The 25,547-nt window shown below is 38.1% G+C and overlaps 1 protein-coding gene across 1 annotated transcript in view; it reads left to right on the top strand.

Annotated features, from left to right (window-relative positions):
* Positions 1 to 25,547, top strand: part of OTOGL (otogelin like) — a 149,063-nt gene that overhangs the window by 69,576 nt on the left and 53,940 nt on the right. The window contains exons 27-31 of the mRNA XM_058741923.1: positions 2,908 to 3,057; positions 11,476 to 11,595; positions 14,336 to 14,452; positions 15,563 to 15,719; positions 16,397 to 16,423. Of these exons, the coding sequence (XP_058597906.1) occupies positions 2,908 to 3,057; positions 11,476 to 11,595; positions 14,336 to 14,452; positions 15,563 to 15,719; positions 16,397 to 16,423 (571 nt within the window). The remainder of the gene's footprint in view (positions 1 to 2,907; positions 3,058 to 11,475; positions 11,596 to 14,335; positions 14,453 to 15,562; positions 15,720 to 16,396; positions 16,424 to 25,547) is intronic.

Below are 25,547 nucleotides of genomic sequence, written 5' to 3'. Positions count from 1 at the left end.
GAGAACAAGTACTTTAGATCATAGTTTATACTTCAATCAGAAATGTTGAGACCAACCAGGCAGCAATCAAGCTTTTGGCAAAGCAAACAGAGTCTGTATATCATGTTGTTATATTTTGGACATAATTGCTGCAGTTTGGTATAGCTATCAGCTGGATATTCATTTATAGGTAAAGGTTCTAAGAACAAAAATTGTTTTTTTTTAAAGAAAAAACTGAAGACAAAATAGTAACTGTTCTTGTAGGGACAGTTTGACACATTTTTGAAGCGGTAATTACAGTTCAGTATAGCTTTCAACTTCCAGTGCTCACCTGTATGCATCTCCATATGAGGTGTGAATTATGAAGTAAGATAAAGGAAAGTCATAAAAATGGTTTCCCCCACTAACAAATCCCCCATTAACATTTTTCCTAAGCATTAGAAGTAAAAATAAGTACCATTATTTAATGGCAGATGGATTGCTCATCTAGGTGAAGGGAAAAACTGTTGCTCTTTCAATAAATGCCCAATTTTGTTTTGTCAAATATTTAAGATATAACTGTTTTATAAATGTATTTAAGCTGCCCTTTAAATGTGTTAATTCTCCACATTTATAACTTATCTTTCTAAGATCACTAGAATTTGTTGAAAATGCTATAATTCTCATCTAAAGTGGACGTTTCTATTTTGGGTAATTCATAACACCCTCCCTCTTCCAATGAGCAACATCCTCGCTTCCTAATCTGAACAGAAAGGAGTACAGTATCTCCTTTAGACCAAAGAGAACTGTTTTTCTTGTGGTAAAGCACCCTGTTTAGTAAAAATGAAGGATTTTTTTTAGCTCTACAGGCAAATAGAAAAGTTATCTTTCACATCAGGAAAACTGATGCAAAACCAACCTGAAGGAAGTCTAATAATAAGCTGTCTTACCCAAAAATTATTTTTATGTTCTGAAGATTTGTCAACCAGTTCAAGGGAACTTTAATAGGAAAACACACAAAAAAGTGTTTTATGGATTGAAAAGAGCTATTAGCCACAAATATTGCACTTACTTGCTTTAATTGCTGCTGATCAGGCTAGAAGATGAGACCTGTGAACAGGCCAGTGCAAGAAGGTTTTAAAAATATATAAATCACACATTGATCTGATACATCTTCCAAGGAGCTAACATTCAGGTGAGGGAGAAGACAGATAGCAAAGCCAAAGACAAAGCATATAATAGAAGGGTACTGAAAATGTAATCACAACAATAAAAATAGGTTCTGTGGCAGAGAGTGACTTGGGGGCAGGACAGGCGGCACATATTATGGGCTTCCTTAGAAGTGAAAATGTGATGCCCCTTGTTCAAAACAGGAAGTTTTCCCTCTTCCTTTGTTTTGCGCTCTCTCTTGACCTGTCATGTTTTTTTTCCCCCTTTATTTTTAAGGCCTTGGTCACTCAGAGACAAGGATACTCCCAGGTTGAGTGCAGACCCTCACAGGCACCCAGGCCCCTGCCCCAGAACTTCAACTTGGCACTTGGAGTAGAAGGAAGGAGGTTAGGTAGAGTCCATTAGCCATATATGTGGTTACACAATATATATACTATTGTGTATAATATACTGAGTACTTTTAAGTTTGACCTTGGTCTAGATGACTGAAAACTCTTTGTAGAGATGACTAAGTTTACTTAATTTGCCCTAAGGGATGTTTCTAAAATGTCATCTATAGTATAGTATTTCCAAACTATGCATTTGTTATTATTTGGGGGAGAAAAATAATCAAAGAATTCCATATCCGCTTCACAATTTTTATTTTGCTTCTGACTAAATTTGCTTTACTTACTTTGATTTAACCGTGTATTATTAAAGTTATTATATGAGCTAACTGGAATGTCAGATTTAATGTAAATTTTATAGGGTATAGCACCTGCTCCTGAGGAATGTTGCATATTTGTACTTTAGGCTAAAGGTACTCTAAATTTTCCCAATGGGTTCCATCTCTAGTTTTTCTCTAATGTTATTATTTATAGCACACAAGTTATTTTCTTTTAATAGAAACACGGTCTGTCACTTTCCTATTCAGAAACTTTTATTGAATGCATTTTGCACAAAGAATAGCAACCCTTGACTGTACGGATAACTTGGCTGCAAAAGGGCCTCAGACTATGCTTGTTATGGAATCCATGCTCTAGACTTTTGGTGCTCTCCTCAGTCCTGAACAAATCTTGAACTTTCTTACCCGAAGTCTCTATTCAAGTGATTACTTTTGCTTGGAATGATTTCTTCTCCATTCTCATTTCCAGCTCTGTGTACCTTCCTATGTAGGGCTTCTTGCAGATCCATTCATATCCCACTCCTTGCAAGAAAGCTTTCTAAGTCCTCTTAATGGAAATTCACCTCCCCTTTCTCTCTCTCTCTAGATATGAATATAGATGGATAGATATAGATAGATCTGTTTATATATTGATACATATGTCTATCTATAGATATATCTGTCTATAAGTCTATCTGTACATATGTTTTATATATAGAGTATAGACACACTTAGTGTTTTTGTTTTTGATTTCTGCAAGTAACATCATACATTTTTAGTACTCAATCTTATTTATTCATCATTAGCAAAGAATTTCTGAGTCAGAAGATATATCCCCTTAATGTACTCTATGTCTGTGCCTTTGTTTATATTCTTTTCTATCACAGAAATATCTTCTCGCCTTCGCTCGTTTATCCATGTTAAGCCCCTCTATCATCTTGTGTCTCATTACCAGTTTATGTATTTCCTGTTTTATGCATTTGTTTTGTGTTTTACTACAGAATTCAGACAAGACCGGCCAAGCAAAAATACTAGTACCTAGATACTTACTAGTGGATATTAACTTAATTAATGTTTACATTTTGGTTAGGGAACAAGGAATTCATTTTTTTTTTCTTTCTTTTCCCTTTTTAAAGAAACGATTAGGTTTTTTTCTGGAAAATAACCCTACATACCAGCTTTGGAAGGCAGGGTACTACATAGTAGTATACTTTCCAGAGAATGACATCACTATTCTTTGGGATAAAAAGACAACCATACATATCAAAGTTGGACCCCAGTGGAAGGTAGGTCAACCTGTTTGGTAGATCAATCCAAATGAAATGTGAGAAATGAAATTACAAATACCTTTCAGTGTTTTAAGAAAATAAAATGATTGATACTTTCTTTAGGAAACAAGTTGTATGTTCAGAATTGCTAACTTGTAACCCAGTGAAGAAAAACTGTACCAACTGGAGTACAGCGCTGTGTGGGGTTCTTTTCAATTTTAACCTTAGAGTAACAGTTTTCCAAAGTTACTTAGGTCAGTTTCTTTCTTCTCATCCATTTCGGAGTGGTTATATGATATGTTTGCAATATAGTTAGATTCATTTTATTACATTCTGCATTCCATCTTTTCCTCCACATTCTGGGTTTTTTTTTTTGAAATTTATTTTAAAATATTATGGTCTAGAGTTCTATGGGCTTTAACAAACGCATGGCATTGTGTATCTATCACCAGAGTTGTATACAGAACAGACCTATCAACTCCCAAATTTCTTCCATTATTTGCCCCATTATTGCTAACTCTTGTTGATCTATTTTTCATGTCTACAGTTTTGTCTTTATGCAACCTGTTGGGTCTGGCTCCTTTGACTTGGCAAAACATGTTTAAGATTCATCTATACTGTTAAATGAATTAATAGTTTGTTCCTTTATACTGTTGAGTAGTATTCCATTGTATGGATGTACTAGTTTGTTTTTTTTTTTTTTATTTATTTTTTAATATATGAAATTTACTGTCAAATTGGTTTCCATACAACACCCAGTGCTCATCCCAAAAGGTGCCCTCCTCAATACCCATCACCCACCCTGCCCTCCCTCCCACCCCCCATCAACCCTCAGTTTGTTCTCAGTTTTTAACAGTCTCTTATGCTTTGGCTCTCTCCCACTCTAACCTCTTTTTTTTTTTTTTTCCCTTCCCCTCCCCCATGGGTTTCTGTTACGTTTCTCAGGATCCACATAAGAGTGAAACCATATGGTATCTGTCTTTCTCTGTATGGCTTATTTCACTTAGCATCACACTCTCCAGTTCCATCCACGTTGCTACAAAAGGCCATATTTCATTCTTTCTCATTGCCACGTAGTATTCCATTGTGTATATAAACCACAATTTCTTTATCCATTCATCAGTTGATGGACATTTAGGCTCTTTCCATAATTTGGCGATTGTTGAGAGTGCTGCTATAAACATTGGGGTACAAGTGCCCCTATGCATCAGTACTCCTGTATCCCTTGGATAAATTCCTAGCAGTGCTATTGCTGGGTCATAGGGTAGGTCTATTTTTAATTTTCTGAGGAACCTCCACACTGCTTTCCAGAGCGGCTGCACCAATTTGCATTCCCACCAACAGTGCAAGAGGGTTCCCGTCTCTCCACATCCTCTCCAGCATCTATAGTCTCCTGATTTCTTCATTTTGGCCACCCTGACTGGCGTGAGGTGGTATCTGAGTGTGGTTTTGATTTGTATTTCCCTGATGAGGAGCGACGTTGAACATCTTTTCATGTGCCTGTTGGCCATCCGGATGTCTTCTTTAGAGAAGTGTCTATTCATGTTTTCTGCCCATTTCTTCACTGGGTTATTTGTTTTTCGGGTGTGGAGTTTGATGAGCTCTTTATAGATTTTGGATACTAGCCCTTTGTCCGATGTGTCATTTGCAAATATCTTTTCCCATTCCGTTGGTTGCCTTTTAGTTTTGTTGGTTGTTTCCTTTGCTGTGCAGAAGCTTTTTATCTTCATAAGGTCCCAGTAATTCACTTTTGCTTTTAATTCCCTTGCCTTTGGGGATATGCCGAGTAAGAGATTGCTACGGCTGAGGTCAGAGAGGTCTTTTCCTGCTTTCTCCTCTAAGGTTTTGATGGTTTCCTGTCTCACATTCAGGTCCTTTATCCATTTTGAGTTTATTTTTGTGAATGGTGTGAGAAAGTGGTCTAGTTTCAACCTTCTGCATGTTGCTGTCCAGTTCTCCCAGCACCATTTGTTAAAGAGACTGTCTTTTTTCCATTGGATGTTCTTTCCTGCTTTGTCAAAAATGAGTTGGCCATACGTTTGTGGGTCTAGTTCTGGGGTTTCTATTCGATTCCATTGGTCTATGTGTCTGTTTTTATGCCAATACCATGCTGTCTTGATGATGACAGCTTTGTAGTAGAGGCTAAAGTCTGGGATTGTGATGCCTCCTGCTTTGGTCTTCTTCTTCAAAATTACTTTGGCTATTCGGGGCCTTTTGTGGTTCCATATGAATTTTAGGATTGCTTGTTCTAGTTTCAAGAAGAATGCTGGTGCAATTTTGATTGGGATTGCATTGAATGTGTAGATAGCTTTGGGTAGTATTGACATTTTGACAATATTTATTCTTCCAATCCATGAGCAGGGAATGTCTTTCCATTTCTTTATATCTTCTTCAATTACCTGCATAAGCTTTCTATAGTTTTCAGCATACAGATCTTTTACATCTTTGGTTAGATTTATTCCTAGGTATTTTATGCTTCTTCGTGCAATTGTGAATGGGATCAGTTTCTTTATTTGTCTTTCTGTTGCTTCATTGTTAGTGTATAAGAATGCAATGATTTCTGTACATTGATTTTGTATCCGGCAACTTTGCTGAATTCATGTATCAGTTCTAGCAGACTTTTGGTGGAGTCTATCGGATTTTCCATGTATAATATCATGTCATCTGCAAAAAGCGAAAGCTTGACTTCATCTTTGCCAATTTGGATGCCTTTGATTTCTTTTTGTTGTCTGATTGCTGATGCTAGAACTTCCAGCACTATATTAAACAGCAGCGGTGAGAGTGGGCATCCCTGTCGTGTTCCTGATCTCAGGGAAAAAGCTCTCAGTTTTTCCCCATTGAGGATGATGTTAGCTGTGGGCTTTTCATAAATGGCTTTTATGATCTTTAAGTATGTTCCTTCTATCCCGACTTTCTCAAGGGTTTTTATTAAGAAAGGGTGCTGGATTTTGTCAAAGGCCTTTTCTGCATCGATTGACAGGATCATATGGTTCTTCTCTTTTTTTTTGTTAATGTGATGTATCACGTTGATCGATTTGCGAATGTTGAACCAGCCCTGCATCCCAGGAATGAATCCCACTTGATCATGGTGAATAATTCTTTTTATATGCTGTTGAATTCGATTTGCTAGTATCTTATTGAGAATTTTTGCATCCATATTCATCAGGGATATTGGCCTGTAGTTCTCTTTTTTTACTGGGTCTCTGTCTGGTTTAGGAATCAAAGTAATACTGGCTTCATAGAATGAGTCTGGAAGTTTTCCTTCCCTTTCTATTTCTTGGAATAGCTTGAGAAGGATAGGTATTATCTCTGCTTTAAATGTCTGGTAGAACTCCCCTGGGAAGCCATCTGGTCCTGGACTCTTATTTGTTGGGAGATTTTTGATAACCGATTCAATTTCTTCGCTGGTTATGGGTCTGTTCAAGCTTTCTATTTCCTCCTGATTGAGTTTTGGAAGAGTGTGGGTGTTTAGGAATTTGTCCATTTCTTCAAGGTTGTCCAATTTGTTGGCATATAATTTTTCATAGTATTCCCTGATAATTGTTTGTATCTCTGAGGGATTGGTTGTAATCATTCCATTTTCATTCATGATTTTATCTATTTGGGTCATCTCCCTTTTCTTTTTGAGAAGCCTGGCTAGAGGTTTGTCAATTTTGTTTATTTTTTCAAAAAACCAACTCTTGGTTTCGTTGATCTGCTCTACAGTTTTTTTAGATTCTATATTGTTTATTTCTGCTCTGATCTTTATGATTTCTCTTCTTCTGCTGGGTTTAGGCTGCCTTTGCTGTTCTGCTTCTATTTCCTTTAGGTGTGCTGTTAGATTTTGTATTTGGGATTTTTCTTGTTTCTTGAGATAGGCCTGGATTGCAATGTATTTTCCTCTCAGGACTGCCTTCGCTGCGTCCCAAAGAGTTTGGATTGTTGTATTTTCATTTTCGTTTGTTTCCATATATTTTTTAATTTCTTCTCTAATTGCCTGGTTGACCCACTCATTCGTTAGTAGGGTGTTCTTTAACCTCCATGCTTTTGGAGGTTTTCCAGACTTTTTCCTGTGGTTGATTTCAAGCTTCATAGCATTGTGGTCTGAAAGTATGCATGGTATAATTTCAATTCTTGTAAACTTATGAAGGGCTGTTTTGTGACCCAGTATATGATCTATCTTGGAGAATGTTCCATGTGCACTTGAGAAGAAAGTATATTCTGTTGCTTTGGGATGCAGAGTTCTAAATATATCTGTCAAGTCCATCTGATCCAATGTATCATTCAGGGCCCTTGTTTCCTTATTGACTGTGTGTCTAGATGATCTATCCATTTCTGTAAGTGGGGTGTTAAAGTCCCCTGCAATGACCACATTCTTATCAATAAGGTTGCTTATGTTTATGAGTAACTGTTTTATATATCTGGGGGCTCCGGTATTTGGTGCATAGACATTTATAATTGTTAGCTCTTCCTGATGGATAGACCCTGTAATTATTATATAATGCCCTTCTTCATCTCTTGTTACAGCCTTTAATTTAAAGTCTAGTTTGTCTGATATAAGTATGGCTACTCCAGCTTTCTTTTGGCTTCCAGTAGCATGATAAATAGTTCTCCATCCCCTCACTCTCAATCTAAAGGTGTCCTCAGATCTAAAATGAGTCTCTTGTAGACAGCAAATAGATGGGTCTTGTTTTTTTATCCATTCTGATACCCTATGTCTTTTGGTTGGCGCATTTAGTCCATTTACATTCAGTGTTATTATAGAAAGATACGGGTTTAGAGTCATTGTGATGTCTGTATGTTTTATGCTTGTAGTGATGTCTCTGGTACTTTGTCTCACAGGATCCCCCTTAGGATCTCTTGTAGGGCTGGTTTCGTGGTGACAAATTCCTTCAGTTTTTGTTTGTTTGGGAAGACCTTTATCTCTCCTTCTATTCTAAATGACAGACTTGCTGGATAAAGGATTCTCGGCTGCATATTTTTTCTGTTTAGCACACTGAAGATATCGTGCCAAGCCTTTCTGGCCTGCCAAGTTTCAAAGGAGAGATCAGTCACGAGTCTTATAGGTCTCCCTTTATATGTGAGGGCACGTTTATCCCTTGCTGCTTTCAGAATTTTCTCTTTATCCTTGTATTTTGCCAGTTTCACTATGATATGTCGTGTAGAAGATCGATTCAAGTTACGTCTGAAGGGAGTTCTCTGTGCCTCTTGGATTTCAATGCCTTTTTCCTTCCCCAGTTCAGGGAAGTTCTCAGCTATAATTTCTTCAAGTACCCCTTCAGCACCTTTCCCTCTCTCTTCCTCCTCTGGGATACCAATTATGCGTATATTATTTCTTTTTAGTGTATCACTTAGTTCTCTAATTTTCCCCTCATACTCCTGGATTTTTTTATCTCTCTTTCTTTCAGCTTCCTCTTTCTCCATAACTTTATCTTCTAGTTCACCTATTCTCTCCTCTGCCTCTTCAATCCGAGCCGTCGTGGTTTCCATTTTGTTTTGCATTTCGTTTAAAGCGTTTTTCAGCTCCTCGTGACTGTTCCTTAGTCCCTTGATCTCTGTAGCAAGAGATTCTCTGCTGTCCTGTATACTGTTTTCAAGCCCAGCGATTAATTTTATGACTATTATTCTAAATTCACTTTCTGTTATATCATTTAAATCCTTTTTGATCAGTTCATTAGCTGTTGTTATTTCCTGGAGATTCTTCTGAGGGGAATTCTTCCGTTTGGTCATTTTGGACAGTCCCTGGAGTGGTGAGGACCCGCAGGGCACTTCCCCCGTGCTGTGGTGTATAACTGGAGTTGGTGGGCGGGGCCGCAGTCCGACCTGATGTCTGCCCCCAGCCCACCGCTGGGGCCACAGTCAGACTGGTGTGTGCCTTCTCTTCCCCTCTCCTAGGGGCAGGATTCACTGTGGGGTGGTGTGGCCCGTCTGGTCTACTTGCACACTGCCAGGCTTGTGGTGCTGGGGAGCTGGCGTATTAGCTGGGGTGGGTAGGCAAGGTGCACGGGGGCGGGAGGGGCAGGCTTAGCTCGCTTCTCCTTAGGTGATCCACTTCAGGAGGGGCCCTGTGGCAGCGGGAGGGAGTCAGATCCGCTGCCGGAGGTTTGGCTCCGCAGAAGCACAGAGTTGGGTATTTGCGCGGAGCGAGCAAGTTCCCTGGCAGGAACTGGTTCTCTTTGGGATTTTGGCTGGGGGATGGGCGGGGGAGATGGCGCTGGCGAGCGCCTTTGTTCCCCGCCAAGCTGAGCTCTGCCGTCCGGGGGCTCAGCAGCTCTCCCTCCCTTTGTCCTCCAGCCTTCCCGCTTTCTGAGCAGAGCTGTTAACTTCTGACCTCCCAGACGCTAAGTCGCGCTTGCTGTCGGAACACAGTCCGTCCGGCCCCTCCGCTTTTGCCAGCCCGACTCGGGGGCTCTGCTTGGCCGGCGAGCCGCCCCTCCGCCCCGGCTCCCTCCCGCCAGTCCGTGGAGCGCGCACCGCCTCGCCGCCCTTCCTACCCTCTTCCGTGGGCCTCTCGTCTGCGCTTGGCTCCGGAGACTCCGTTCTGCTAATCCTCTGGCGGTTTTCTGGGTTCTTTAGGCAGGTGTAGGTGGAATCTAAGTGATCAGCAGGACGCGCGGTGAGCCCAGCGTCCTCCTACGCCGCCATCTTCCGGAACTCCCCTGTACTAGTTTGTTTTATTCATTCATGGTTGAAGATCCAATCTGCACTGTTTAGAATTTTTGGCAATTTATATCCTAAATTGTTTTAAATATTGTTTTCTGTTAAATGCTTTATAAGTATTATTAAATATGTCTATTATTTTAAATATTTTCAATCCTATTAAATATTTTAAACTCATATATCAAAGTTGTTTTTGAAACACTGATACATTTTTAGAAATCCAGTTTATCTGAAATTGAAATTGAGACTCATGGATCTAATCTGTGGCAAGTTAGGGAAAAACTGGGATAGTAACAATGTATTCTTATAAAATTATGGAAAGGATACATATGTTTTAAGATTTTAATATGTTGTAAGTTGAAGATATGATTGTGTATTGTCAAGCCATTTTCTTTCAACCTCAAGTGAGATAAAACCCATAAATCTGTTACTAGGTGTTTGCTGGCTTCTTGCATTTCTTTGATGAAGATGAAATAATTTAGCCATCGCCATGCTTTCTTCACCCATATTCCTCTGCCACTTTAATTATGTATCCTCTCTTCCCTACTTTTTGGAAGTGAATTAACCAATTATTCTTCTACATCTCCCCCTTCGCTGCTGCCTCACATTGTTGGGTGGCCAATGGTGGAAGTGGCCATTGTCTTTGGATAGTTATTGTGGCTTCTGAGAGCTGAGGCACCATGGTAAGCAATGGTCATGACAGGTGCAATCCCAAGGTTATTGTCATCTTTGCTGGAGACACGGGCAGCCTTCTTCATCATCTACTAAGGGCTGCATTCCATTCACCAATACATGAAGAGAACATTCAGTTTCAATGTTTTAAGCAGGATTTCCATTGTTTTAGGAAGATCATTCTTTTCTGTACTTTTGATTTATCTCCCTCTTCTAAGTAAAGTGTTTCACATTTTTTTTGAGAAAATGCAGTGAGTAATGTTGATGTGAATAATTCATATGGCACTTTCCGTAACCATTTCATAACCTATAACAACCTTTACAAATATGAAGTAAAATGTGGTTTTTATTTATTGTGTCTCATGGTGGCATGATACATGGATATTAAAGTTAACTTTTTGGGGCGCCTGGGTGGCGCAGTCGGTTAAGCGTCCGACTTCAGCCAGGTCACGATCTCGCGGTCCGTGAGTTCGAGCCCCGCGTCAGGCTCTGGGCTGATGGCTCGGAGCCTGGAGCCTGTTTCCGATTCTGTGTCTCCCTCTCTCTCTGCCCCTCCCCCGTTCATGCTCTGTCTCTCTCTGTCCCAAAAATAAATAAAAAATGTTGAAAAAAAAAATTAAAAAAAAAAAAAAATAAAGTTAACTTTTTTCTTTAGACGTTATGTTTTGCAAGTTTTGGCTTTTCAAAGTATGATGAAATGAACAATGTATTATTTTTATTCTTTCAACAGTTACAGTGTTACAAAATCTTAAGCTTATCAGGTGGGACTTTCATATTAAAATTTATATGTATATGAATATATACAAAATACATATGCATATACACATATATTGTAGTGTCTGTATTATACTTTCCCAAGTTACTTACATTATCGTATCAATGCTAAGACAATGGTAAGAGTGGATAGATAAAATTTGGGGGATGGTAAAACGTTATAAGAATTTTAAAGTAACTTAAATACAATTAAGTAAATATGAAATTACACCATCTTGAAACATATTTATATGTGTGGAAATTCTTAAAATGTCAATTTTAAATCTTTAAAAATTTTTAGTGACTGAGCCTTTAAATGTTGAAGTGAATATAGAATATTTCATATTTCATGATAATTTTCTTTCACTTTAGAACAAACTATCAGGATTATGTGGAAACTTCGACAAATGTACTTCAAATGATATGACCACATCCAATAACTTAGAAGTGAGAAATGCCCAGGTATTTGGAGATAGTTGGGCATTGGGACAGGTAAGTAGAATATATGTATTACAGAACTTAAAAAATATTTTGGTATATTTATCATTTTATTCTCATAGGAGTATTTATTTAGATAATACTATTTTATGTCATAGCTGACAACTTACTTTCACATTTACTTTCTCATGTAATTCTTGTGACAGTCTTGTAATGTTAAGGGCATTGCCTCTATATTATAGATGAAGAAATTGAAGCTCAGGAAAGTTAAATGACCTGACTAATATATGCTCAGAAAGAAGCAGAGGTGACGTTCAAATTCACGTCTTTTAATCTTATACTTTTCCTTCCATAAAGCAAAATGCTTTATCAAGGTATTTATATTTCTAATAATGTAACTTTTGTCAACTCAAAGCAATGGATAAATGAAGGCAGAATTTCTTACCATTTGTTCTCCAGACATGGCTGTGTGTGGGGTGGGAATGGGTAGGGAGTGGATTTGTGGTCAACTACATTTGGGAGCAATTTGAATAAATTAAGTTAGACATATTTCTTTTTTGAAGGATTTCTTGAAGAAGATATGTCTTAGGTTAGACATATTTCTTTTTTGAAGGATTTCCTTCCAAGGGAGGGATGAATTTGAAGGATTTTCCAACTTATTGACACAGAACCTATGTTTTATGTATTAGTTCTGAAGGAAATAGTGTCTTATGGGTCACACTTTGAGAAATGCTGAATGAACTCCGAAAACAGAGTCAAATTGAAAATTGGTGTCATTCTTTTCTTCTACTTTCTCTTTTTAGCCTATTTTTCTTTCTAACTAAGAGCGGTATCCACGACTACAGTTTTCTGATTGGTTACTATTTGATTAATTGCTTTACCACTTTACCCAATTTACCTAATATATCTAAATTTCTTTAAAAGCATAAGAGGGGCCTCAGATAAAACATTCACCTAATTCAGTAAAATTTAAGCAGCATATTTCATTGTGGTCTAAGCTGAAAAGTACAAGCCTTTTATTTAATATATGAACTTCCTACTCTATGGAGAAATACCAAATCCTTTTTATTATGGCTCTCATATATCTTGTGGCATTTAGAAGTTTTTGGAGGAAATACCTTACATTTGTTCTTTCAAAATGAATTAAGGTATAAACAATTTATAATAATACCTAAATATTTGGATCAAAGAATTTTAGACTCACTATAATGTATATTCTTATTCATACCTAATCCAAAAATAAAAATTAAGAAAAAAGTTTTTTCATTTGGTAAGTTCTATTTAGCACTTCATATTTTCCAGATTCTTTGAACCCATAAAATGATTAAAACAAAGCCTCTGTCATTAGAAATTTCGAGTCTAGTTTGGTAGTTGAGGTAGAAAAATTAACAATGAATATATGAGACAGGTAGGTGCTTTGATAGAGGTGAATGGCTTGGACTTCATTATGGTCAAAGGAAAGTTCCTGAAGAAGGTGTCATTGGGCTGAATCCTGCAAGCCTTATGGTAGCTACAAAAGTGAAGGTGATGGGTAACAGCATAGCAGGAAAGGAGAGAGCAGCCCGTTAAAAGGTGTCAGGAACACTGGTGCCTAATCGGATTTCAAGAGGTTGTATATGGCAGTTCTGGAGGGTCTGAAGTAGGCAATGGCTAGGATGCAGAGTATAGAGTGGCAAGATAGTCCTAGGATCTACCTAAAACTAGTTGGGAGGTTCTTTAATCCAGCTAGTTGTGTTAAGTCAGAGAAGATTTAGAAAATGACACAAACCTATGAGGCATTAAAGATTAAAATCATTAGCATCTGCTGAAAGATTGTATTTAGGAATGATGAATCTGGAGGATTCAAGGAAGTCTCCTATCTTGCTGGCTTAGTGGGTGGATGCTGGCACTCTTCACTGAGGAGAGTAGATGGTGGAGAACAGTGGGTACAGGACAGAGGTGCAAAGGTAAGTATAGGTTAGGATGCACTAAAGAGAAGCAATAGAGGAATTTATGTGGAGATTTCCAGTTTTGAGATTCAAGAAAGAGATTTGGGTGGAAATACAGATTTGGCACTTACTAGAGTATACAGGTTGTTGAAGCCATGAAAAGTGTATATAGAGTGGGGAAAACCAGGTTTGAGGATCAAGCTTTGTATAGACGGAAGGGGTAGAAGAATGGGGGGTAGCAGCCAATGAATTAGGAGGAAACCCAGAAGAAAATGGTGTCACAAGGAACAAATGAGGAGAGATGTTTAAAAAGGGTGAAGTAATATACAGAGTCAGAGGTAGCAAAAGGTTAAGTGAGATGAACACCAAAACATGGCCTTTATATTTAGGCAACTCTCATGAAGAGACAATTGATGACATTTCCAAGGTGGTTTCAGGGAGGTGGATTAGAAGAGGCAGAGACCACATTTCTGAGTCTGTGGGAGGTGAGCCTGTAGACACTTGTGCCTATACAATTTCTCAGAGAACGGCTGTGACAGAAATGAAAGAGCTGAAACTGGAAAAAGAAAGAGAATCATTTGCTCACGCAGTTTTTTAATGACCACATTTGAAACAAATTCAAAAACTGTTTACTCTCTCTCTAATATCGCCATAATTTTAACAGTATGCTTAGTTGTTTAAAAATATATATATACACTATTAACATTGAGTTGGCTGACTACAGATGCTTTAGGTAAAACCTGTCTAAAAGAATGAGAATACAGTAGATGTGATTGTAGTGGATGGAGTCAGAATGGTTCACTCTGGTTTCGGCTTCAGAAGTCCCCCCGGGAAACTTTCTCTTCTCCCTTTTTTTTCTTCAACAGTGTGAAACCCCAAGTGAGTTATTTAAACCCTGTGAGGCACATCAAAACAAATTTCCTTATGCCAAGAAAGAATGCTCCATTTTGTACAGCGATGTTTTTGCTCCATGTCGCAATGTGGTAACTGAATACTTTACTAAACTTTTACATTTAAACGGGTACTGCCATATCTATGCTATTTGAGATGAATGGGACAAGCAAGTTACCTAACTATTGGCTCTTCAGGTGTACTACATAACCATTGTTAAGAAGACAGATTTGGTAGTTTGATTTTCTGTAGAAGAGATGCATCCAGTTGATTTACTTTCCTTCTCAATCCGTCTTATGTAACAGCATACATTTATACATAATATTTGTAGTACTCTGTTCTAGTTTACCGAACATTTTGACATATATCCTCAAAGTCAGAAATGATACATCAAAGCCATAAATGTTTTTCTTCAGCTCATTGCTTCATTTCATGGGTGTTCTTCTCCTCAATCCAATGTATAGTTTAAAAGTATTAGTGGTGGCACATTTTAAAATGGTCTTAAAAGCATACCAAGATGGAGTGTGATTTATTCAGAAATTTAAATTTCTTTTTTTTTAAGTTTATTTATTTTGAGAGAGCGAGAGAGCGAGTGTGTGCATGCATGTGTATGCACACGCAAGCAGAGAGAAGAAGAGACAGAATCCCAGGCAGGCTCCATGCCATCAGTGGACAGCCAATGTGGGGCTCGAACTCACGAACTGTGAGACCATGCCCTGAGCTGAGGTCAAGAGTCAGATGCTTAACTGACTCAGGCACCCCAGAAATTTAAATTTCTAAATGCCTTCCCAACATAATAATTTTTGACCCCAATAAAGTTAAAAAAAATAAAGTATTCATAAAAATCAGTAAAAGTGCAATTGGTAATAGAACATTCTTTCAATACTATGAGAACATGCCAATAATGAAACAGCGAGCTTCTACAAAATATCAAAATGTTACTATATTGCAGGTGCTGAAATTCTATTTTTTGTTAACCCTATTACCTGTTTTGCTAGTTTTTTGATCCTACATTTACCTAATAAATTCCTTTCTCCTTTGGTCCATAAAAAGTTTTGAGATATTGAGAACTCTAGGTGGCAGTATTAGGCTGATAATGCCAAATTTTGAACCGACCAGTTAGTTTTCTTTTAGAAGGTTGAATTTTAATCAGTTATTGTCAGTACTTATTGAAATTAACTCATTTTCCATTCCATTTTCAGATTGATGTCACTTCTTTTGCCAAAAATTGCCATGAAGACACGTGTAACTGTAATCTCGGTGGGGACTGTGAATGTTTATGCACAAGCGTAGCAGCATATGCATACAAATGTTGTCAGGAAGGGGTATCTGTTCACTGGAGGTCATCCACTATTTGTTGTGAGTACCCTACTTAGAACATCAGCATCAGGTGAGAATCTCATAAAGAGATTAACCATCTTATCATAGAACAAATACCATGGAATGCATAGAAATAGGATTTCTTTAAGACAACTAAGTTTTATATTCCTTTGACAGTGCAGATAAATTGTAGTATATCTATAAAGGATTTATAAAAATAACAATTGAGGTCAAATTTTCCCTTCTGTGTCTGACTATTGTCACTTTAACGTTTGAACTATAAATTATACACCATCCTCAAATCGTTTATGACTGCATCCCCCTTATGGCTGTGAAATTTCACTTTCTGATTATCAGAAATGTATTTTTTTTTAAAAGGCATTTGAATTTGCTTTCAGATTCACACTTTTAAACTTTTTATTTACTTGTGTAGATGGTTAAGTCATCGAAAGAATGCTTAAGATTTTAACACTTTCAGTTGACATTTCTAAATAGGCAGATATATTTGCCTACCTATAAAATAATCTTATAAAATCTAATTAATGACAACACATCACTCTTAAAGAATTCTCTTTGCTTAGAGGAAGTTCCCAAATAATGATATCCTTCTGTGTTCTTTCAATTGTTCACTGATAAACATATAACCATATTTTGCATACATTCAGATAAGTGGTCAGATTCTTATACAGTTTAATATTTATTCTTTTATTTTTTAGCACTTGACTGTGAATATTACAATGAAGGTATGTGATATTTATTTATTGATTTATTTTTTTTTCTGTTTGCTATTCTCCCTTTTTAAAAAAAATGTAATTTATTGTCAAATTGGTTTCCATACAACACCCAGTGCTCATCCCAGCAAGTGTCCTCCTCAATGCCCATCACCCACTTTCCCCTTTCCCTCACCCCCCGTCAACCCTCAGTTTGTTCTCAGTACTTAAGAGTCTCTTATGGTTTGCCTCCCTCCCTCTCTGTAACTTGTTTTTTCCCCTTCCCCTCCCCCATGGTCTTCTGTTAAGTTTCTCAAGATCCACATATGAGTGAAAACATATGGTATCTGTCTTTCTCTGCCTGACTTATTTCTCATAGCATAATACCCTCCAGTTCCATCCACATTGCTGCAAATGGTCAGATTTCACTCCTTCTCACTGCTAAGTAGTATTCCATTATATATATAAATCACATGTTATTTATCCATTCATCAGTTGATGAACATTTAGGCTCTTTCCATAATTTGGCTATTGTTGAGAGTGCTGCTATAAACATTGGGGTACACGTGCCCCTATGCATCAGCACTCCTGTATCCCTTGGATAAATTCCTAGAAGTGATATTGCTGGGTCATAGGGTAGTTCTATTTTTAATTTTTTGAGGAACCTCCACATTGTTTTCCAGAGTGGCTGAACCAGTTTGCATTCCCACCAACAGTGCAAGAAGGTTCCCATTTCTCCACATCCTCGCCAGCATCTATAGTCTCCTGATTTGTTCATTTTAGCCACTCTGACTGGCGTGAGGTGATATCTCAGTGTGGTTTTGATTTGTATTCCCCTGATCATGAGTGACACTGAGCATTTCTTCATGTGTCTGTTGGCCATCTGGATATATTCTTTGGAAAAGTATATATTCATGTCTTTGCCCATTTCTTAACTGGACTATTTGTTTTTCCGGTGTGGAGTTTGGTGAGTTCTTTATAGATTTTGGATACTAGCCCTTTGTCTGATATGTCATTTGCAAATATCTTTTCCCATTCCATTGGTTGCCTTTTAGTTTTGTTGATTGTTTCCTTTGCAGTACAGAAGCTTTTTATCTTGATGAGGTTCATTTTTGCTTTTAATTCCCTTGCCTTTGGAAATGTGTCAAGTAAGAAATTGCTGCGGCTGAGGTCAGAGAGGTTTTTTCCTGCTTTTCTCCTCTAGGGTTTTGATGGTTTCCTGTCTCACATTCAGGTCCTTCATCCATTTTGAGTTTATTGTGTATGGTGTAAGAAAGTGGTCTAGTTTCATTCTTCTGCATGTTGCTGTCCAGTTCTCCCAGCCCCATTTGTTAAAGAGACTGTCTTTTTTTCCTTTGGATATTCCTGCTTTGTCAAAGATTAGTTGGCCATATATTCTGGTCCAATTCTGGGGTCTCTATTCTATTGCATTGGTCCATGTATCTGTTTTTGTGCCAATACCATACTTTATTGATGATTACAGCTTTATAGCAGAGGCTAAAGTCTGGGATTGTGATGCCCCCCACTTTGGTCTTCTTCAATATTACTTTGGCTGTTTGGTGTCTTTTGTGGTTCCATACAAATTTTAGGATTGTTTGTTTTACCTTTGAGAAGAATGCTGATGCAATCTTGATTGGGATTGCATTGAGTGTGCAGATTGCTTTGGGTAGTATTGACATTTTAACAATGTTTATTCTTCCAACCCATGAGAATGGAATGTTTTTCCATTTGTTTGTGTCTTCTTCAATTTCCTTCATAAGCTTTCTACAGTTTTCAGCATACAGATCTTTTACATTTTTGGTTATTCCTAGGTATTTTATGGTTCTTGCTGCAATTATGAATGGGATCACTTTCTTTATTTCTCTTTCTGTTACTTCATTATTGGTGTATAAAAATGCAACCAATTTCTGTACATTGATTTTATACCTTGCGACTTTGCTGAATTCATGTATCAGTTCTAGCAGACTTTTGGTGGAATCTGTTGGGTTTTCCATGTTGTGTATCATGTCATCTGCAAAAAGTGAAAGTTTGACTTCATCTTTGCTAATTTTGATGACTTTTATTTCATTTTGTTGTCTGATTGCTGATGCTAGAAATTCCAAAACTATGTTAAACAACAGTGGTAAGAGTGGACATCCCTGTCATGTTCCTGATCTCAGGGGGAAAGCTCTCAGTTTTTCCCCATTGAGGATGAGATTAGCTGTGGGCTTTTCATAAATGGCTTTTATGATGTTTATGTATGTTCCTTCTATCCCGGCTTTGTCGAGGATTTTTATTAAGAAAGGATGCTGTATTTTGTCAAATGCTTTTTCTGCATCTATTGACAGGATCATATGATTCTTATCTTTTCTTTTATTAATGTGATGTATCACGTTGATGATTTGCGAATATTGAACCAGCCCTGTGGCCCAGGAATGAATCCTACTTGATCATGGTGAATAATTTTTTTTATGTGCTGTTGAATTAGATTTGCTAGCATCTTGTTGAGAATTTTTGCATCCATATTCATCAGGGATATTGGCCTGTAGTTGTCTTTTTTTGCTGGATCTCTGTCCGGTTTGGGAATCAAAGTAATGCTGGCTTCATAGAATGAGTCTGGAAGTTTTCCTTCCATTTGTATTTTTTGGGACAACTTGAGAAGGATAGGTATTAATTCTGCTTTAAATGTCTGGTAGAATTTCCCAGGGAAGCCATCTGGTCAAGGACTCTTATTTGTTGGGAGATTTTTGATAACTGATTCTATTTCTTCACTAGTTATGGGTCTGTTCAAATTTTCTATTTCTTCCCGTTTGAGTTTTGGTAGTGTGTGGGTATTTAGGAATTTGTCCATTTCTTCCATGTTGTCCAGTTTGTTAGCATATAATGTTTCCTAGTATTCCCTGATAGTTGCTTGTATTTCTGAGGGATTGGTTGTAATAAATCCATTTTCATGCATGATGTTTATCTATTTGGGTCCTCTTTCTTTTCTTTTTGAGAAGCCTGGCTATAAGTTTATCAATTTTGTTTATTAAAAAAAAAACAAAAACTTTTGGTTTCATTGATCTGCTCTACTGTTTTTTTTTTTTCTGGATTCTATATTGTTTATTTCTTCTCTGATCTTTATTATTTCTCTTCTTCTGCTGGGTTTGGGGTGTCTTTGCTGTTCTGCTTCTAGTTCCTTTAGGTGTGCTGTTAGATTTTGTATTTGGGATTTTTCTTGTTTCTTGAGATAGGCCTGAATTGCAATGTATTTTCCTCTTAGGACTGCCTTTGCTGCAACACAAAAGGTTTGGATTGTTGTATTTTCATTTTCATTTGTTTCCATATAGTTTTAAATTTCTTTTCTAATTGCCTGGTTTATGCATTTGTTCTTTAGAAGGATGTTAAGGAACATGCTTTTGGAGGTTTTCCAGACTTTTTCCTGTGGTTGATTTCAAATTTCATAGCATTGTGATCTGAAAGTGTACATCGTGTGATCTCCATTCTTTTATATTTAGTAAGGGCTGTTGTGTGACCCAGTATGTGATCTATCTTAGAGAATATTCCATGTGGACTTGAGAAGAAGGTATATTCTGCTGCTTTGGGATGTAGAGTTCTAAATATATCTGTCAAGTCCATCTGGTCCAATGTATCATTCAGGGCTCTTGTTCCTTTATTGATTCTGTCCATTGTTGTCAGTGGAGTATTAAAGTCCCCTGCTATCACCACATTCTTATCAATAAGATTGCTTATGTTTGTGATTAATTGTTTTATATATTTGGGTACTTCTGAATTCGCTGCATAGACATTTATTATTGTTAGGTCTTCCTGATGGATAGACCCTGTAATTATTATATAATGTCCTTCTTCATCTCTTGTTACAGCCTTTAGTTTAAAGCCCAGTTTGTCTGATATAAGTATGGCTACTCCAGCTTTCTTTTGATTTCCAATGGCATGATAGATAGTTCTCCATCCTCTCACTTTCCATCTGAAGGTGTCCTCAGGTCTAAATGAGTCTCTTGTAGACAGCAAATAGATGAGTCTTTTTTTTTTATCCATTATGATACCCTATGTCTTTTGGTTGTAGCATATAGTCCATTTACATTCAGTGTTATTGTTGAAAGACATGGGTTTAGAGTCATTGTGGTATCTGTAGGTTTCATGCTTGTAGTGGTGTCTCTGGTACTTTGTGGTCCTTGCAACATTTCACTCACAGATCTCTCAAGAGACCCCCTTAGGATCTCTTGTAGGGCTGGCTTAGTGATGATGAATTCCTTCAGTTTTTGTTTGTTTGGAAAAACCTTTATCTCTCCTTCTATTCTAAATGACAGACTTGCTGGATAAAGGGTTCTCGGTTGCATATTTTTTTCTGTTCATCACATTGAAGATTTCCTGCCATTCGTTTCTGGCCTGCCAAGTTTCAGTAGATAGGTCTGCTACTACCCTTATGTATCTACTTTTGCATGTTAAGTCCCGTTTATCCCTAGCTGCTTTCAGAATTCTCTCTTTATCCTTGTATTTTGCCAGTTTCACTATGATATGTTGTGCAGAAGATCGATTAAAGTTACATCTGAAGGGAGTTCTCTGTGCCTCTTGGATTTCAACATCTGTTTGCTTCCCCAGATTGGGCAAGTTCTCAGCTATGATTTGTTCAAGTACACTTTAAGCCCCTTTCTCTCCTTCTTCTGGAATTCCTATGATGTGGAGAATGTTCTGTTTGATCAAATCACTTAGTTCTCTAATTCTCCCCTCCTGATCATGGATTTTTTTTTTTATCTCTCTTTTTCTCAGCTTCCTCTTTTTCCATAATTTTATCTTCTATATTCACCTGTTCTCCCCTCTGCATCTTCAATCCACGCTGTGGCTGCCTCCATTTTATTTTGCACCTCATTTATAGCATTTTTTAATTCATCATGACTATTTTTTAGTCACTTGATCTCTGCAGCAATAGATTCTCTGTGTCTTCTATGCTTTTTTCAAGCCCAGCAATTAATTTTATGACTTTTATTCTAAATTCTTGTTCAGTTATGTTGCTTACATCTGTTTTGATCAATTCTTTAGCTGTCACTTCTTCCTGGAATTCTTTTGAGGAGAATTCTTCCATTTCATCATTTTGGCTAGTTTTCTGTTCCTTATAAGTTTTAAAAGCTTGTTATGTGCTCTGCACCTGCGAGCACTCCTATATTAAAGGGGGGGTCATACACTTTTCAGGGCCTGGCCCTTCAGGAGGTGTTTTTTGGAGAGTGTTTACTTGCTATCTGTTGTTGTGACTTTGGTTATTTTATTTCCCTACTCATAGTGATGTTTTGGACCCTCTACCAGGTGTGCTTTGACTTGTTCCCTGAAGTAGCCTTGGAAAGGAAAACAAACAGACAAACAGGAAACAAAAACACACAAATAAAACAAACAAAAATTAAAAAAGTAAAAAGTAAAAACAATTCAAAAGCAAAAAACCAGAAACACCACCTACAAGTAAAGGACAGGCTGGAGGCGGTGCCAGTGAAAGAGCACATACAAAGAGAGAAATGACAGGGGTGGGGGTGGGGGGGAGAAAAAATAAGCATTGATTAGGCAGAGAGACTGAAAGACTTAATCCAGAGAGAGAGAAAGGAAAATAAGGAAGGAGTCGGGGGGAAAAAGAAACAAAAGATACAGTTACCCAGACAGCTAAATTATATGGCTTGATTATTCCAGAAAGAGAGAGAGAGAAAAGAAAGTAAAAAAGAACGTGTAGAACATGTATCAAGAGAATGGATTAAATATGTCTGTTTAAACAAACCAATAACCAGAGTAACCAGCCTAGAGGAGGGAAGAGATAAGAAGGAGAAATGGAAGGGAGAATATATCTATATATCAAGAATGGTCCTAGAATTAATCCAGACAATGCAGCAGCGCTGGTCTGGAGGAGGGGCCATCTGGTTCCACAGCGTCTATCCTGCTCCAGTAGACACACAGTTACCAGGAGCAGAGGGGCGTGGTTTGGTGTAGGCTGGTCCCGACTCTAATGTGAGCCCCTCCTTGGTGGTGGTGGTGGTGGGGAGAAAAATGGCGACCCCCACTCGCTCCTTCGCAACGTGGTGTCCCCGATCACTCCTTTGAAGCCATCCTCACTGTGCCACGGGCTCAGACAAGACTCCTGTGCCCTGGCACTTGGCTGGGAATTAAACTCCCGCTCTGTGCGCCCCGGTACTGGGGAAGCACCTCTCCATGCTGCCCGATGTGTGGTCCTGGCTGGTTATGTCCTGTGCTACAGCCCTTCGGGGGAGGGGACCAGTTTCTCCTGCTGCAGATTGCGCCCCTGACCTACCACTGAACCCAGAGGTGGCTCCCCACTCCCCAGGTGTGAGAACAGGGCAGCCAGCCCCAGTCCAAAGAAAGCCCTGCAGTTAGAGATGGGATCCTTCTTTGTCCCAGTTGGAGGTTTTTCTCTTGTCCAGATAATCCTCCTATGCTTCCCCAGCTGCTCTCTCCTCCATTCGTCTCTCTGCAGAAGGGGATCCTCCCTTCTGTGCCTACGTGGCCCATTTTATCTCCCCCAGTTCGCAATCATCCACCTATGGTCCATCAGGTTGTCCCAGTTTCTCCCTGGTAGACTCAGTCTCTTTTCCTCCCAGACTCTTGGGGTACAAAGTCCTTTGGCTTCAAAGGACTTCCAAAGCGCTTCTTTGTTTGAGAGACGCTGGGAAGTACGGATCCTACTTCTCCAGCATGTTTGCTGCTTGCTCAGTATGTGACATTTAAATAAAGACAATTAGTATAATATTCTATGGAATGTCTTTTCAGACTAAAAGTTTTTTTTTTTTTTTTTAAATTTTTTTTCAACATTTTTTATTTTATTTTCGGGACAGAGAGAGACAGAGCATGAACGGGGGAGGGGCAGAGAGAGAGGGAGACACAGAATCGGAAACAGGCTCCAGGCTCCGAGCCATCAGCCCAGAGCCTGACGCGGGGCTCGAACTCACGGACCGCGAGATCGTGACCTGGCTGAAGTCGGACGCTTAACCGACTGCGCCACCCAGGCGCCCCCAGACTAAAAGTTTTTGAACAACATGTCTGAGAATAATAGTTCATGATATATAACTCAATGAAAGCCTTTAGTTTCTAAAATTTATCTAAATTTCTAAGTATTTGCATTAAAATTTACTCCCTGTAAAATAAAAAGAGCATGTAACTGAATTCCCAGCATTTAGGAGGCCTTCAATAAATGGTTTTTGTATGACATGAATGAATGAAGTAGTGAAGTTAGCCAATTTTTTAGGCAAAAAGGATGAAAGACATACACCATTATTTTACCATTAAGTATAAATATAAACATTATTCAAACATTATGTTATAGAAATAAAAGAAACAGGAAACAGGGGCACCTGGGTGGCTCAGTCAGCTAAGTATCCAAGTATGGCTCAGGTCATGATCTTGCAGTTTGTGATTTTGAGCGCATCGTCGGGCTCTGTGCTGACAGTTCAGAGTGTGGAGCCTGCTTTGGATTCTGTGTCTCCTTCTCTCTCTGCCCCTCCCCTGCTTGCACACGTGCTTTCTCTCAAAAATAAAAATAAACATTTAAAATAAAAAGAAATAAACAAACTCTAAGTGTAGATGATAAAAATATAAAGAATTTATTTAGTCATCATGGTAGGCAAAAATAACTATGTATTATCAAAATGATAATTTATTGATTTAATAGTAATAATGGATCTCTTCTAGCCCACAAAGCATCCAAATTTGCAGTGAGAAGTCTAAGAGGAGGTGCTATATAAAAGTAAGTCATAAATATAAGAAGAGACAGTGTTATAGCCTCAGTGAAAATGCCAGATGATGGCAGATTTGGAGCCTGCTTTTTTGTCAAACCTATTTAATGAGGAAGGCATAGCCACTTAAACCTGCTTCAAACAAGCAAAACGATCTAGGAAGGTGTTCATTGGGTCAGTGACTGGACAAACTCTGGACTCATGATGAGATCAATTAGAGAAATAGTCATAGAAAAACTGGGCCATTACAAAAACCCCAAGCAACTAGTCAAAGGCATTTTTGGTGACTTACCGAGCTGGGGAGAAATCTTTCAGCTATAAATACCCAAAGAATGCCAGATAATTTTAGAGAAATAGAGATGATGGATTAAAAGGAAAATTGACATTTTAGTTTTTGATGGTTTTTGTTACATTTATGGGGTTTGATGTAGATAAAAATCCAACATTAAAAAAAGACAGTGATAGTTAAAGAAAATATAAACCAAAATTATCTCCTGTTGAGGATTTTACACACACACACACACACACACACACACACACACACACGCACACACACGCACACATTCTACATCAGTCCTTTGGATGTCATGCTTAAAATGCGACTGATTCCCTAATATTAATGACAGTAATAATAGCAATAGCTTTTATTGTGTTAACTACTTTACCTTTATCGTATAATTTAAGCTTCAGAATATGCCTGTAGGGTATTATTAACACTTTACGGAGGAGGAAACTGAGGACCAGAGGGGTTGAAAAACTTGGCCAAAAGTCACTGAGCTAAAAATGTAGTAAACTAGAATTTGTAAGCGATCTGAGTTCAGAATCAAGGAGCTTGACCTCCATGCCACACTGCCTAGTGTATGGTTAATGCATCCCAATCTCAGAAAGGTCTCCACACGCTGTTATGGGCTCTACACAATGTACACAGACATCAGTTTGAAAAAATGCTCCAGTGACTTCCTCACTTAAGAATTCCTGCCTCCCACAGTTCTGCTGTAAAAATCTCCATCTGTGCCTTTTTACTTTCTGGCATTCTTTCTGCTGTCCTTTGGATCCTGAAGCAGAATTTTCTATGAATATTGAATTTCTACCTTTTGCTACTTGGTACATTTTGCTTTCTGTCGACAAGTCTGCTGCCCTACTCGTGATGGTTTTTTCCAATGTGTTACAGAATTCTTCAAACCAGTTCTTCTGGTGTCATCTATAATACTATATTGGTAATATTCAGAGGGTAAACATGGGCATTTAGCCTCCATGAGACACTGATTGACTCAGTGGAGTGATAGGGGAATCTGTTTCCTCTGATCACAGTAATAGGAAAAAGTATTAACCCACCAAGGACAGTAAGAGTTTGTAAAAATAATGCGATGAAGATAGATGATTGGAGGGGAATATAGAATTGAGATTGTTGATAGGCGTCATGAAAAGATTGTTTTAAATGACTATTCTTAATT

This window comes from Neofelis nebulosa, chromosome 8 (assembly GCF_028018385.1).
Source record: "Neofelis nebulosa isolate mNeoNeb1 chromosome 8, mNeoNeb1.pri, whole genome shotgun sequence".
NCBI lineage: Eukaryota > Metazoa > Chordata > Mammalia > Carnivora > Felidae > Neofelis > Neofelis nebulosa.
Note: the sequence above shows the minus strand (reverse complement) of the source record. Positions and strands in the feature narration are given on the sequence as shown.